This window comes from Mercurialis annua, linkage group LG3 (genome assembly GCF_937616625.2).
Source record: "Mercurialis annua linkage group LG3, ddMerAnnu1.2, whole genome shotgun sequence".
Lineage (NCBI taxonomy): Eukaryota > Viridiplantae > Streptophyta > Magnoliopsida > Malpighiales > Euphorbiaceae > Mercurialis > Mercurialis annua.
This window is the reverse complement of record NC_065572.1, coordinates 66330519-66344037: the sequence shown is the minus strand read 5'-3', so window position 1 is coordinate 66344037 and position 13519 is coordinate 66330519. Positions and strand designations below refer to the sequence as shown.

The 13519-nt window shown below is 34.1% G+C and overlaps 3 protein-coding genes and 1 non-coding gene across 4 annotated transcripts; 1 reads left to right on the top strand and 3 right to left on the bottom strand.

The window, feature by feature from the left end:
- Nucleotides 1–4626: 4626 nt before the first annotated feature.
- LOC126671265 (protein PHYTOCHROME KINASE SUBSTRATE 3-like) lies at nt 4627–6584 on the bottom strand. The gene has a single exon (XM_050365021.2). It carries the CDS (start codon nt 6155–6157, stop codon nt 4841–4843), a length of 1317 nt encoding a protein of 438 aa, XP_050220978.1. The 5' UTR covers nt 6158–6584; the 3' UTR covers nt 4627–4840.
- An 832-nt stretch (nt 6585–7416) lies between these two features.
- On the bottom strand, nt 7417–10837 carry LOC126675311 (probable methyltransferase PMT2). The gene is made up of 7 exons (XM_050369933.2): nt 10735–10837; nt 9740–10388; nt 9425–9635; nt 8905–9193; nt 8416–8805; nt 8138–8215; nt 7417–8034 (listed from the first exon to the last, which is right to left on the bottom strand). The coding sequence occupies exons 2-7, from the start codon at nt 10379–10381 to the stop codon at nt 7803–7805; spliced, it is 1842 nt and encodes a 613-aa protein (XP_050225890.1). The 5' UTR covers nt 10382–10388; nt 10735–10837; the 3' UTR covers nt 7417–7802.
- A 211-nt stretch (nt 10838–11048) lies between these two features.
- On the bottom strand, nt 11049–11129 carry TRNAL-AAG (transfer RNA leucine (anticodon AAG)). The gene has a single exon. It is a non-coding gene; the product is annotated as a tRNA-Leu (tRNA).
- A 525-nt stretch (nt 11130–11654) lies between these two features.
- On the top strand, nt 11655–13460 carry LOC126672877 (pentatricopeptide repeat-containing protein DOT4, chloroplastic-like). Its single transcript, XM_050366825.1, has one exon. The coding sequence runs from the start codon at nt 11655–11657 to the stop codon at nt 13458–13460; it is 1806 nt and encodes a 601-aa protein (XP_050222782.1).
- The last annotated feature ends 59 nt before the right edge of the window (nt 13461–13519 follow it).

Genomic DNA, 13519 nt, shown 5'->3' with positions numbered 1-13519 from the left:
TTTGCCATTCGTGAATTAAAGCGAATTTTTTTGTCCATTTTGAGATAAAATTTATCTCAAATTTTAGATTTAATTCACAAATGGCTAAAAATATATTTTAAATATCTTAAAATTGCTAAACTAGCCGATTTTGAAAGATTTGACTATAACAGATAAAACACGCAAACGTTTGGTATTTTATTAGGATTAATTTAAAATAATATAGATTTTCTAAACTTAAATATAATACAGATTAGTTGCAGAGTTTATAGTTGTTAAAGCGCTGGGAGCACGTAAAGCGCAAAAGGTTTGTGTCCGAAACCGTTAGTAAACTTACATCACGAATTTTTGGGTAAACCGTATTTTTGCAAATGAAAACCGTATCTTGGCAATTATTTTGGTCAGTGTATATTCTTAAGAATATTTAGGTGTTTTATAGGTACTCGTCTAAAAATTTCAAGAAAAAATTGTGAACTGGGAGCCACGGGTTGACTTGAGTCCAAAATCAAATTGATCTAAATCAATTATAAACCAGACTAGAATTGATCTAAAATCAAAAGAGAACTGATTTCATATCAGTTTTCATTGGGTGAAACTGTCCAACCGGTTTCAATTTCGACCTTTAAAAAACCAACAACTACATAAAAGAACTTCAATTTCTTAAAAAAAGTACTTAAAGTAGAGATGGCCATGGGCCTAGGTTGAATCATGAACTGGCACGGCCAAATCCGGCCCGAAATCGGTCAAATTCTAAACCGTGTCTAAACCGGTCTAGAACCAGGAGGAGACCGGGTTCGGGCCGGTTCAACATTTCTTAAAACTGGAACTGTCGGTTCCGATTTCAAACCGTATATTTTCTAAAATATATACTTTAAATTATTTTTTATGTATGTATACATATGATTAATTATTAATATATTATACTAAAAATATATACTTTAAAGTATTTTTTGCCTTGATCAATCACTGAACTATGCTCAAATTGGATTTTGATATTGGGTCTTAAATGGGCCACCAAACTTCCATCCAAAAAGCAGAACTGGGCTTGAAGTCCATGGATATGCAATTCATTCTCAATTATTTTAATAGAAAATCGTCTAAATTGCATAGAAATTCCAATTGCTAGCTCATGAAAACTGTACTAATATACCTCTTTAAATGTGTCAGATTCGAATATTGGGCATCAATAGAATGAAAAATACACATATTTAATGCATTAAAAGCAAGCTTGTGTCTATAGTGGTCCTGAGGCAAGTGGTAGTGATAATATTTCAATTTTGTTATAAATTCAAGCCTTATAATTATAGCTACTTAATTGGTCCCTTTACAGACATTCCATTTGCTAAATCTTATGGGTTGAGTTATTACAATCACACCTACATAATTTTACAACATTGAGTAATTAGTCCTTTTTTATGGATACATCGATTGTGATGGATAACTCCTCTCTCTACTCTCTATTAATGCCTCCATTTCCTACCATTCCTTCCTCATTCACTTTCATATCCTCCTTTCATTTTGATTAATTTTAAGTATTAAATCTATTTTTCCCAAAAAATTTAAGTCGGTTTTACATTTAAATCACTTTTTACGGCACAATTATGTTTTGAAATGAACGTATGATAATATATCTTATAGTACAATTTTTAGTACAAATGAAAGAATTCGTACTTGCATGTCAAATATTCAATCTGGATAAACGTAAGACTTTATTTTCAATATGAATTTCATTTATGTACAAGATTGGCTTGTGCAATGATTTTGCTCTTATCCATTATTTTTATTGAAAGTTACTTTGATTCTTAAAAATAGGCAGTATAAACCTCAAAGCAACAAATTCGTGCCGAAAGCGATATTCATTTTTCATTTCTTATATTTGTGGCGTGTATTGTGTTGAGCTAAGAAGCACGGAAACTTCGATAAAGTTGCGTTTCCCGTTTCGGAAACGTTTCGGAAACCGGAAACTTTTGGACACCCGTACGAAACGTTTCGGGCCGTTTCCGTAAATAATAAAAATTAAAAATTTGTAAAAAAATTAAAATTATTACCCACAATAAAAAAATCTAACTAATTATCCATAAATTTTACATTCGCATTGCCCACAATACATCAAATATACTTATTTGTGTTGAATTATATTATATTTTTTTATATATTTATAAAATTTTAAATATTAGTATATTAAAATGAATTATTTTGTTAATTATCATAAATATTTAGATAATATTTTTATAAATATATCCCTATATTTTTGTTATTTGCACGTTTCCCCCACGTTTCGTGTCCTTCATTTTGAAAAAATTTCGTTTCCCCGTGTCCGTTTCGTATCGTTTCCGTTTCCCGTTTCCGTTTCCGTGCTACATAGGTGTTGAGGCTAGTTGATGAGTTGAGAATAGAAGTTTCCGAGACTAATTGCTCACAATTTGAGGTAATAGAAAATTTACAAGTTCACATAACTAATTGATAAAATTTTAATTCAGAAGGTAAATTGATATGTAAATCTTTTAATTTATAGGTCTAATCATTTAAAGATACAGCATTATTTTTTGACTCTTTTTATTTAGGCTTATTAGCAAATAAATTCAAACTTTCACGGATTGTTATAATTTTAACCAAAACATTTAATTTTTGTAATACTAGTAATATCCTAATTTTATCCTTTTGTTGCAATTTTATTCATTTTTTAATCAATTTAACTGTTTTGATTTTTAGTTGAATTTATAAAATTAACTCTACAATTAGCAATTTTTTTTAAAATTTAACTTTTGATATTAAAAAAAATAAACATTACATTAAAATTTAATTCTAAATTTTCAAACTTTTAGATGGTTGAAAAAAAATATTTAAAGTTGAAAATGACCAAAAAAAGTTAAATACATATCTAATAGATGTTGTATTGAGATAAAGTGAAACATTAAAAAAAATCAGAATGAATGAAAAAATGGCCAAGAACATAATTAAAATAAAAGAAATAAAACTTTTGTTAAAATTACAAAGACGCATAAATATTTGAATTTATTTTACTGTTAAGCCTTTCATATATAGCACAACCTTTTGAAAATGTCAAATTTAACCTAATTTTGACAAGCACATTTTAATAATAGTCGACTCGGCATATTTATAAAAAAAATAAAGCAAAATCTTTCTAGCAATAATTGAAATATACTTATCGAAAGATTTAATTGCACCAAAAATCACAAATTTTGGCGTGTTTTTGTTATTTAATATTTCTTTTCTTGACATATTTAATACTAACTTTCATTTTTTGGCATATTTTTCCACAGTTGCGTTTCTTTTAAAAAATTGTGCCGGTTTGGATGTAAAACGGCGCTTTTACATCCAAAATGGTGTAGTTTTATATTCAAAACAGTCCGGTGGATAAATATGCAAAAACATAAAAGTTAACGTAAATATGCCAAGAAAAAAAGTCTATGTAAAATACCAAAAACACGCCAAAGTTGGTGTTTTTTTTGGGTGCAATTAACCCTTATCAAAATTAAACTAAAATTTACATTTCCGAAAGATTAGGCTATAAATAAAAAAGGTTGAATGATTATACCAAATCAATGTGTCTAAAGGTGGATTTATACTATAGAAGTGGAGCAGAAAGAGGCAAAGGTTAAGGACTAGAAAGGATTGTAGATGTAGGTCACTTTAGGATACATGTCCATAAGGTAGAGGGACCTATGCCCTAGATTTGTAGTCTCACAAGTCGGGCAAAAACATGGGCGACCCATATAGTTGTAGATCAAGAGAACACCAACAAACGAATCGGGTTAGGACAAGAGTGGTCAATTATGTGTGGTTTGGTTAACCCGTGTCTTCTTTGTCCAATCAATATTACCTAAATCAACATTCACTTTCCATGTTTTTATGCTGTTCTGCCTTTCCTGGACATTCTCACTTGTGGATAATATGCTTTTCATCATTTTCTCACTCACTAAATTTCATATTGTTGTTTCGTTTGGAATGATTCTAATCAGATGTTTAACAACATAAGCTATTATGTTTTCTTGCCAAATCAATTAAATTAATGCTTGTTGATTCAAAAAAATCAATCAGTTTAATAATTTTTTTTATCAATTGGCATAATATATGATTTGAAGAATTTTATGTCATTTATAGGTAAATTTGTTCAGTTGAATCAATTATATTGATTTTCAGCTAATACTAGCCATTGAATATATATCATCCTTTATTGTATTTTTTTTCCTTTTTTTTTTTGAAAAGGATATTTTTTTTCTTGATTATTTGTGTGGATTTAACTATTATAGACAATAGTCAACAATTATCACGCAAGACAAATTAAGCTTAGTTAATTTTATTGTGACTGAAACAAAATTTTTTAAACCGATTTGTAATTGATAAGATAAAATATTTATTATATTGATAAAAGAAATAAGTATTTATATTTTTATACTAAAATGAGCTGTAAGTCAAATGGTATAAGTCAAATGGTATAAGCGCTGAGCAGCAAACTGTTAAGGTCGTAGATTATTCTTAATAAAAGTAAATAAATAGTAGGTTACTGAAATAAAAATGAATATTTTTATTAGCTATGTATTTGACAAATAATTACCCTAAAAAAAAAGACAAATAATTATAACATAATATATAGTTATACCATATTATTTATGCAATAAACCATTGAAACATTTGCAATATTATAATATTTATTAGTAAAAAATAATTAGATATTTAATATCACAGATGCTCGTTGGCTTAGTTATAAAAATTACGTATACAACCGTTAAGGTGGAATAAACAGTCGAATCTGGCAAGCAATATGTTTCTCATACATGCAGTTAAGATTGTGGCAAAGGAGAAGCTCTTGATTTGTTTGTAAAAAGAATAAGAGCAATCAAGAAAATTCATAATCTTTGACCTTGTTAGAATCACCTGACAATCTCCTTACTTGCATGGAGTTTTCCGAGGATATCGACCGTCTCCGATGATGATTCAACTGAGCAGCCGCCTTACCCTTTTCATTCCTCTTATACGTACTTTCAGCAACTTCCACCGCTTTCTGGTTCTTGCATCCCAACAAACTATTCGCCCGCCGTATTCTAGGCGTCGATCCGGAGTTTACGCTCATTTCCGCCACCTTCTTCTCATCAAACTCCGCAGCAGAGAAATCAGCAGCGCTAGCAGTAACAACACTCCATGCAATGCTGGTTTCACTCGGCGCATACCGGCTCACCGGAGTAACACAGCCGGCGGGAGTTATTCCGTCGCAGTTTTGCTTAGTGTAAATTGGTTGTGTGCTGCAAGAAATATTCTCTATCTCGAAAAGATCTGAGCTAACATCACTCTCAGCTCCGTCTTCAAATATCTGGCTGCTACCGGAATTATTTGTCGGCAGGTTTTGCGCCTTCGGAAATGGAATTGCATCCCAAGTTAGCACAGAAAGTTTCCTTTCTAGGTTTGATGCTATGTCTTCTGCCTTTATCTTATGCGAACCGAACACTTCGATCGATTTCCTTGGATCTTCTTCAATGGCTTTTTGTTTGATCTTCAGGTTTTGATTAACTGGTAAATTCTGAACACCAGAATTTACTGTCGGTAATACAAAATAGTCCTCTCTTTTTAAACTTGGAGTGCGATATTGATCATCTTTTGTCAGGAATCTTGATTGAGACTGTTTTTTTCCGTCTGTAACGGCCGTATCGCAGGCGGCTTGAATTCCTTGATGAGCATTAGCGTTTGTATGATCAATGGAAGCAGATTTGTCATCAGAACAAGATCCTTTACAGGAAAAAACTGGAAAAAACCATCTTTCCTGATTTACCCTTTTTTGCTTGCAGGTTTCAGGTAAGCTTATCTTGGAACTTGGCAATAAAGCAGTTTGGCTGTTCCAACTTGACTCAGAATTTACACTTGGAGTACCTAATCTGCTTTTTGATCTCATCCGTTCAAGACTCACCCGCCGGTTCTCTATTGTATGATCAGGCACAGGCTTGTCTGAAACCTGATCTTCTTCAATTTTCATATTGAAATATTTCTCAGCACCGAAAACGCTAGTTTCATCCTGTTCGACGCGAGTTTGTTGGGCGAAGGATACATCAGGATGAGGAAACTGAGATGATTCTGTCAGCTTAACAACAAAACTCTGTTGTGCTTTAGTGAGATAAGCGAACGAAGCATCACGAAGATCTGAAATCTTGCTTTCGCCGTCCATAGCTCGAAAAAATTGCTAGTTGTGCAAGAAAATCAAGAAAGAAGGTATCAAAAAAATCTTACAAGTATAAAGCTTGAAGCTTGTAATTGTGTATAAAGAAACAAACTTTTGACTTATGAATGACTTGAAGACAGGAAATGGAGTCAGGACAAGCTTAAAAAAAGGAAGCAGACAGTGTTTTTTGAAACTAATATAATAGAGTTTAGTAAGGATTTTTGAGACGCAAAATTCTACTTGTGGGGGCTGCAATATAGGAATGATATGTGTGGTCCTGGTCCTACATTCTTATTAATGATGATGGGTCACATTTCTTGCCAAATTAGGTGAGATGTGCTTACTGCTGCTACACCAGTGGCGGAACTAGAATTTCTTTTCAATCCGGGTTAAATAATATATAACCGCCTAGTTCACTTCTGACATCCTGACAACCCGAACTTAATCTCTCTTTAATCCTGGTTTCACTACAAACCCTGACTTCTTGAAAATTTCCGACTGCATTCCAGATTAGAGCATGCCCCTATATATGCTATACTAAGCTACACGAAAACTTGTAAAATTCTACATTTCGGAGATTAGTTATTGTTTCCGGAAAGCTTAAAAACTTTATATTCATGATCTATTAATATTATAGAAATTTTTTGTGCATTGCAGTAACCTTTAATATTATCTGCATACTAGCATTTGCTAACAGCCAATTAATGCAGAAGAGGGGATAATCTACAGACACAAGCTACGTTACTTTATGATATCATAACATACTGATAATAAGTGGGACATTAATGCTCCAATCAATATTGTTGTTTTCTTGCCAATTTTATTAGTTTATCTTGATCTAATTATTTTTTCAAATTGGAAATGTTGTTTAAAGAAAGAGATGCCAAGGTTCAAATCTAACATCCGGCGGTACAAGAAATGACTTAATCAAGGCGGAACCAAGGGGTAGAATGAACGGCCACTCTCTAATTATCTCATATTATTTCCTCGTCAATATAAACATTATTTTTTCCTTTTAATCGTCTCATTCCACTCCTTTATCTAGTTAGCTGCCGTTTTCATTCTCTCCAACTCCTTTAATTATCTGGTTTCGCCAATGGATTCAACCATTGAATTGATAGCAGCAAATTTATATTTAAAATTGATTACGGGATTGATTCTTTTAGTTCCATGATAATTACTAAGTTTTCATGACATTCGAACCAAAATTCCGAAAAGAGCACAGTATATCAGGCACTCAAGCAGCTCAATGAAACAGAATAATGTAAACAAAATAGATAATCATATAATGTAACCTCAAAATTTTCCTTTACAGACTGCAATAGGAGGCAGAGAAGCTAACACTGAACTCCATCTATGCCCTGAGACTGAAGTCAAACACAGATTTCTATAAATTAAAGAAAGAGTAAAAGAACAAATTAATTTGGATCAAATTAGACTCTAATGTCACCAGACTTTGCAAGTATGAATGATCTACCTATATCTTTTATCTATCTTGAAAATACACAAACTAATAAACAAAAAATAAATACTGCAGAAGCCACAGTCGATGACCATTGCCAATTGTCGACAGGCTCAAAAGAGAGATATTTAATTTATTGGGTTTGCAACTCTACATCAGAATGAATTCGACTATCCAGATGGAACCTGTTCACAGTGAGGACGTGCTGTTATCTCCAGCAACCCAATAACGTTTGACAGCAAACAACACCTTTTCGGGAACAAGCGGTCCATCTTCATGATCCACCATTTTCGTATTCCATCTCATTCCTCTAACAGTTCTCTTCACCTTAATCAGAACATCTACTTGATCACGGAATATGACTGTTCCTTCAGGCCTTAGTATTCGATCCATCTCCAGAAGAATATCTTCCATACTACACCTGTATTAGAAGATATGAATACAGTCAATACCCGACATATTTCCTAGTCACGGAAAATTCATGAAGTTTGAAAATAGAAAGAAACAACAATATGAAGACATACTTATCTTTATACAAACTGAAAACTCCGTTTGCATGAATAAGGTCATATGTTCTTGGGTATGTGGAGAATGCTTCACACCTGATAAAACAAATAACAAAGTATTTATTTTTAATAAATAATAGCGTCGTATGAAAAACCTATAAAAGCCACCTTCATTAAATTTGAGCTGTTTCTCGGTTTGTTTTGATTTTTGCACATTCCTATGCATATATGTCTAACAAAATAAGAGCTAAAAGTTAAAAATCAGAAAGGAAACAGAGAGAAATCCCATAACTTACCAATCATGATATATGCCAATCAAACCGCGCTCATAAATAACACCAAGCGTATCTTTGTTAGCTATTGTAGGCATAACATTCATAACCCACAATTTCGGAGATTCAAGACCTGCAGCAAAACCTCCCAATCCAGCATTCATATCCATGATGTTGCGATACCTTCCAGAGTCCAGAATTTTGTTTATCCTCTTATAAGCATTTACATGTTTCTTCCACAGACGATTGTCATCCAGAAACGTCTCAGCAGATACTCCAGGAATGGAGCCACTAGATATTCTGAACGGAACAGTGTTAAGCCTCTCTCGAAATGGCAGCCATGGTTCACCAGCCACTTCATTTGGACCGTTTGTCACAAGATAGGGCGTTACACATGCCTCCATTTTCTTGTACCTGCATGAAAATATTGTAAAATAACTGAGTCTCTATTTGCATATATTCAACAAATCGGCTGAAGCATAAACACTGAAAAAGGAGCATGATATGGCATACCAGACATCATCTGGATTAGTAGACTGGCAAATAGTCGGTTGAGGATCTTGCACACCGCATGCTTCGGAATTTATTCTTTTCTGCCAAATGGCTATTTCACCCACCTCAGGTTTCTTTTCCCAGCAAAGAAGTTTGGCAATTTCTTCTATCTTCTTCTGTTCCGCCTCGAGTTCCTCTTTAGGACGCTGCCATGCCTCGTAATTGTTCTTCCAATTGATGGGAGGACCAGAAAGGACCCAATACCCACCGGGTCTAAGAACACGATCAACTTCCATCATATACATTCCACCTGTTAAAGAATTTCCAACAAAAATGTCATCAACAATTTTCATCATCAAGATTCTGCAGCAAAGTATTGAAATGTAATTAAAAACCAGCTTTTCACAAGTCCCCAGTTTCTGAAAAGCATTCACAATGACAAAATCAAGCTCATACCACTTAGTTGGCTCAGATAAGGTCTAGCATATTAACTAAATGCTAAAACAATTCATCATATCAAAGTTGAAATAACTGTCCTCACCATTAGATCCCCACGGAATCAAGCAACGAGAACAGTGAGCCATGTCAAAGGCTCGAGAAGGATATGGCAGCTTGATAGTTCCAAGAACACCAATAACAGCAGGAACACCTCTTTCCAAGGCAAATTGAACTTGCGCTTCATGAGAGTCTCTCGGAGCAAACGACATAGCTAAAACATTCTTTTTAGCAAGGTACGCACCCAAACTAGCAACCTAAGCACAATTTTAGACAAATAATCAAATAAAGTATTACAAAACATTAAAACAAACATAAGATCAGACTTCAAAAATACAGATCAACTTAAAGAATCACATACCCCACATCCAGTATCTAATGCAGTTCTAACCAAACCATTATCCATAGGGATCACAGCAGCAAGCTGATCGATATACGTATCGGCCCCATGCGGAAATTGCGTCCCACCGCCCGGAAACTTAAACACATTCCCTTCAAACTGAATCCAATTCTGAACAGCTTTCTCAACTGTCAAGCTCTTATAAGGTGCATTTGCATATGGTACATAATCACGGCTCTTCGGCCACGGAAAGGGGTTCGAATACCCTTTCGGAGCCGGAATAAGGCACTGTAACTTCTCTTCTTCAGGCGGACAATGTCGTTCCCTATAATTCATACTTTCCCGAGGAAATGTCATCGCCCGCATTTGATCTTGGCAAGGAGTGTAGTCGATAAACTTGTCATCACACGGCGGAAACTCCTTCGATTCTCCGCCGGTAGAGGCGTCAAGAACTCCGGCATCACCGCTTGTTTGGTAATTCAAATTGTTGAGTATGCTACAATGTGTTTGTTTGGTGATTTCTACGGCGATTGTATCGCCTTTTCCGAACCCGCTTCGCTGCCAGGCACCTAACATGTAGAAAAACCCGCATAATACGACAATGATAAAGATTGACAATGAACTTCTGCTTCTGTTATCTCCTGAATTCCCTTTTGTCACCATCGTGCATCTGAAATTATACAACACAACAGTTGTAAGTTGTAACACATCATTAGTACAACAAACCAAGATTCTTATTGGAGATGCTCATTCGACTTGTTATAAATATGACATGTCACACGACCATTGTATGGGATAAACACTCGAAAATAAATCAGTAAATTAGAATATAAACACAGACAAATTGTAAGAACATAAAATTCAAAATTCAGAACCCAAAATTAGAAATTTTGAGTGTAATCAGAAAAGAAATAAACTTTCTAAATGATAAAGGAAAATTCAAATTTAAGATTCACAAAATAGATCAAAAAATTGAAAAAAACAAGGAGAATTGAGAAAGGAATGGAAATTCTTACTGGGCGAAGAAATCGAGGGTGATTTGCAGAAGGGCCCAAATATTGTAATTTTAATCTTGATACTAATGAGATTGGAAAATCATGGTTTAATTAAAGGGTAATGTGTAATTAGCAGAAGAGAAGAGAATTGGTAAAGAAGAGAGTACGTGAGATTGTGTGTATGCTATAGACAAACTGACACGGCGGGAAGTAGTTAAAAAGGTTTTGTTCGATGCATTCAGAGTTTATTTTCCTGTTTTGTCAGATTGTATGTTGTCCAATCACTATGCGCCACCTCATTGTGGAGTTTTATGAAAAAAGAAAGCAAAATGAATTGTTGACAGTGGGATTTGAACCCACGCCCTTTCGGACCAGAACCTTAATCTGGCGCCTTAGACCAACTCGGCCATATCAACTTTGTTGTTAGAGTCCTTGTATAACTGTATATATACGTTACTGTGGTTTCTATACATGTACACACTTTTTTCGAAGATAGCTTCATTTTGTATACTCAAGCCTATTATGTTGCGTTATATAGCCTTTTTAAACTGGCGCAATCATTAGTGGATGAATAATTGTACAACGTTACGGTTGCACCACGTTATTCGCATAATAAAGTTAGTTATGTGTAAATATTTAATAATAAAAAATAAACAATAAATAAAGATTTTCTATCACAAATGTTTATTATCTTGTTGTAGAATGCATAGCCAACTTCAAACTACACTGCACTTATCGAGTATTCACACCACCTTCATACAACGGTTGTACTATATCACATTTATGATAAAACTGATGAAGAGAATGTTTAATTATTAATTATTATTTTTATCGTTAAATATTGTAATATGGCTAATGTTTATAGTTTGTTGTAGGAATATCGTGACATAACCATAGTGTTCTATAATTTTCTCTCAACTGGTGCAAATATTTGAAAATTCATGGCTACTTGGGGTGCTATGCTGAAGCAATTAGATTTTAAAAATAACCCTTCAAAGGTCATCTCTGTATTCAAAGCCATGCAAAGAACAAAACAAAATGACCCACTTATTAATAATATTGACCCTTATGTTTATGCTTCATTGGTCAAAGCTTGTAAGATAGTATTAGGTGTTCATGAAGGTAAATCTATACATTGTCATGTAATAAGGCTTGGTTTAGATTGCAATGTCAATGTTTTGAATAGTTTGATTTACTTTTACATGGGTGCTAATAACTTGGTAACCTATGCATGCCACTTGTTTGATAAAAGTCCTGACAGGACAATTGTCACTGTTAATAGTATGGTTTCTGGGTTTTTGATCAATAAGGAGTTTGATAAAGGTTTCAGATTTTTCAACGAAGTTCTTGGAGGTAAATTTGGTATTTATTTGAAGCCAAATTATGTTACTTTGATAAGTTTGATTTCAGGGTGTGTTGATGATGGGAGGTTTACTAGTGGGACTTCGCTTCATGGTTATTGTTGCAAAACAGGTTTAGATTTGATAGTTGAGGTGTGTAATTCACTTATTGACTTCTATTTTAAATATGGGGAAATTGATATTGCAGAGAAGTTGTTTAAGACAATGGTTGAGAAGGACTTGGTTTCATGGAACACTATGATTGCAGGGTATGCTAGGAGTAATAGTAATTGTACGGAAGCGTTTTCTTTGTTTAGAGAAATGCGGCATAGGAATGTGGAATATGATACTGTATCATTTATTAACTTGATTTTGGCTTGTGCTAATGGTAGACGCCTTGATATGGGGAAGACGGCTCATGGATGTGTAATAACAAGTGGAGATGAGATGCAGGTTTCTGTTCGGCCTGTGCTTATTGCCATGTACTCTAAATGTGGTTTGATAGAGTTTGCAAGGAAAATCTTTGATGCTCTTTCTGATAAGAATATTGCATCTTGGAATTCCATGGTATATGGATATGTTGACTATGGGCTTGACAGTGAAGCTTTGAGGCTCTTTCATTTGATGAAGTATAGAAAAATAAAAGCAGATGAGATGACAATGCTCGGATTTATCTCTGCCTGTCGGAATTCTGATCAACTATCTCATGGAATTGATGTTCATGCATACATACAGAGTAATGATAATCTGAATAGGAGTCATGTACTGCAAAATGCTCTTATAGACATGTACGCGAAATGTGGGAACATGGCTCGAGCTAAATCTGTCTTCGATGAGATGCCCAAGAAGGATGTAATTTCATGGACATCAATGATAGTTGGTCATGCCATCAATGGAGAGGGAGAGGAAGCCCTTTGCGCTTTCAGGCAAATGTGCGCGGAGAAAGTTAAGCCTAACTCTGTCACATTCATTGGTGTTTTGTTAGCCTGTGCCCATTCAGGTTTAGTTGAAGTAGGTCAAAACTTGTATGATACTATGTGCAGTGTTTACAATGTTGAGCCACAGATTGAGCATTATGGATGCATGGTTGATATGCTTGCACGAGCAGGAATGTTAGAGGAGGCTACGAGGTTTGTGAAGAAAATGTCAGTAGAACCAAATGCAGTTCTTTGGAGGATTATGATTAATGGTTGCAGAGTACATGGGGATGTTGATCAGGGGTTAAATTTGGTTAATAGCCTTGTAAAATTAAAGATGTCACGTAGTACTGATGATCATGTTATTTCTTCCAACATTTTTGCTGAAGCAGGGAGATGGGATGATGTTCTTCTTGAAAGAAGTAAAATGATGGCTCGAAAAGCTTCAAAAATTGCAGGCAAAAGCTCTGTTTCAGTTTTAACAGATTAATAGCCAAATGGAAGCTTCACCGCATCAATGGATTATAAGTTGTTTTTGTTTTAACAATT

Coding starts and splice junctions, on each gene's coding strand:
- LOC126671265 (XM_050365021.2), bottom strand. CDS start 6,157: ATGGACGGCGAAAGCAAGATTTCAGATCTTCGTGATGCTTCGTTCGCT.
- LOC126675311 (XM_050369933.2), bottom strand. CDS start 10,381: ATGGTGACAAAAGGGAATTCAGGAGATAACAGAAGCAGAAGTTCATTG. Junction 8,806..8,904: donor ACTAATCCAGATGATGTCTG/GTATGCCATATC, acceptor ATTTTCATGCAG/GTACAAGAAAATGGAGGCAT. Junction 8,035..8,137: donor TTCAGTTTGTATAAAGATAA/GTATGTCTTCAT, acceptor CTTCTAATACAG/GTGTAGTATGGAAGATATTC.
- LOC126672877 (XM_050366825.1), top strand. CDS start 11,655: ATGGCTACTTGGGGTGCTATGCTGAAGCAATTAGATTTTAAAAATAAC.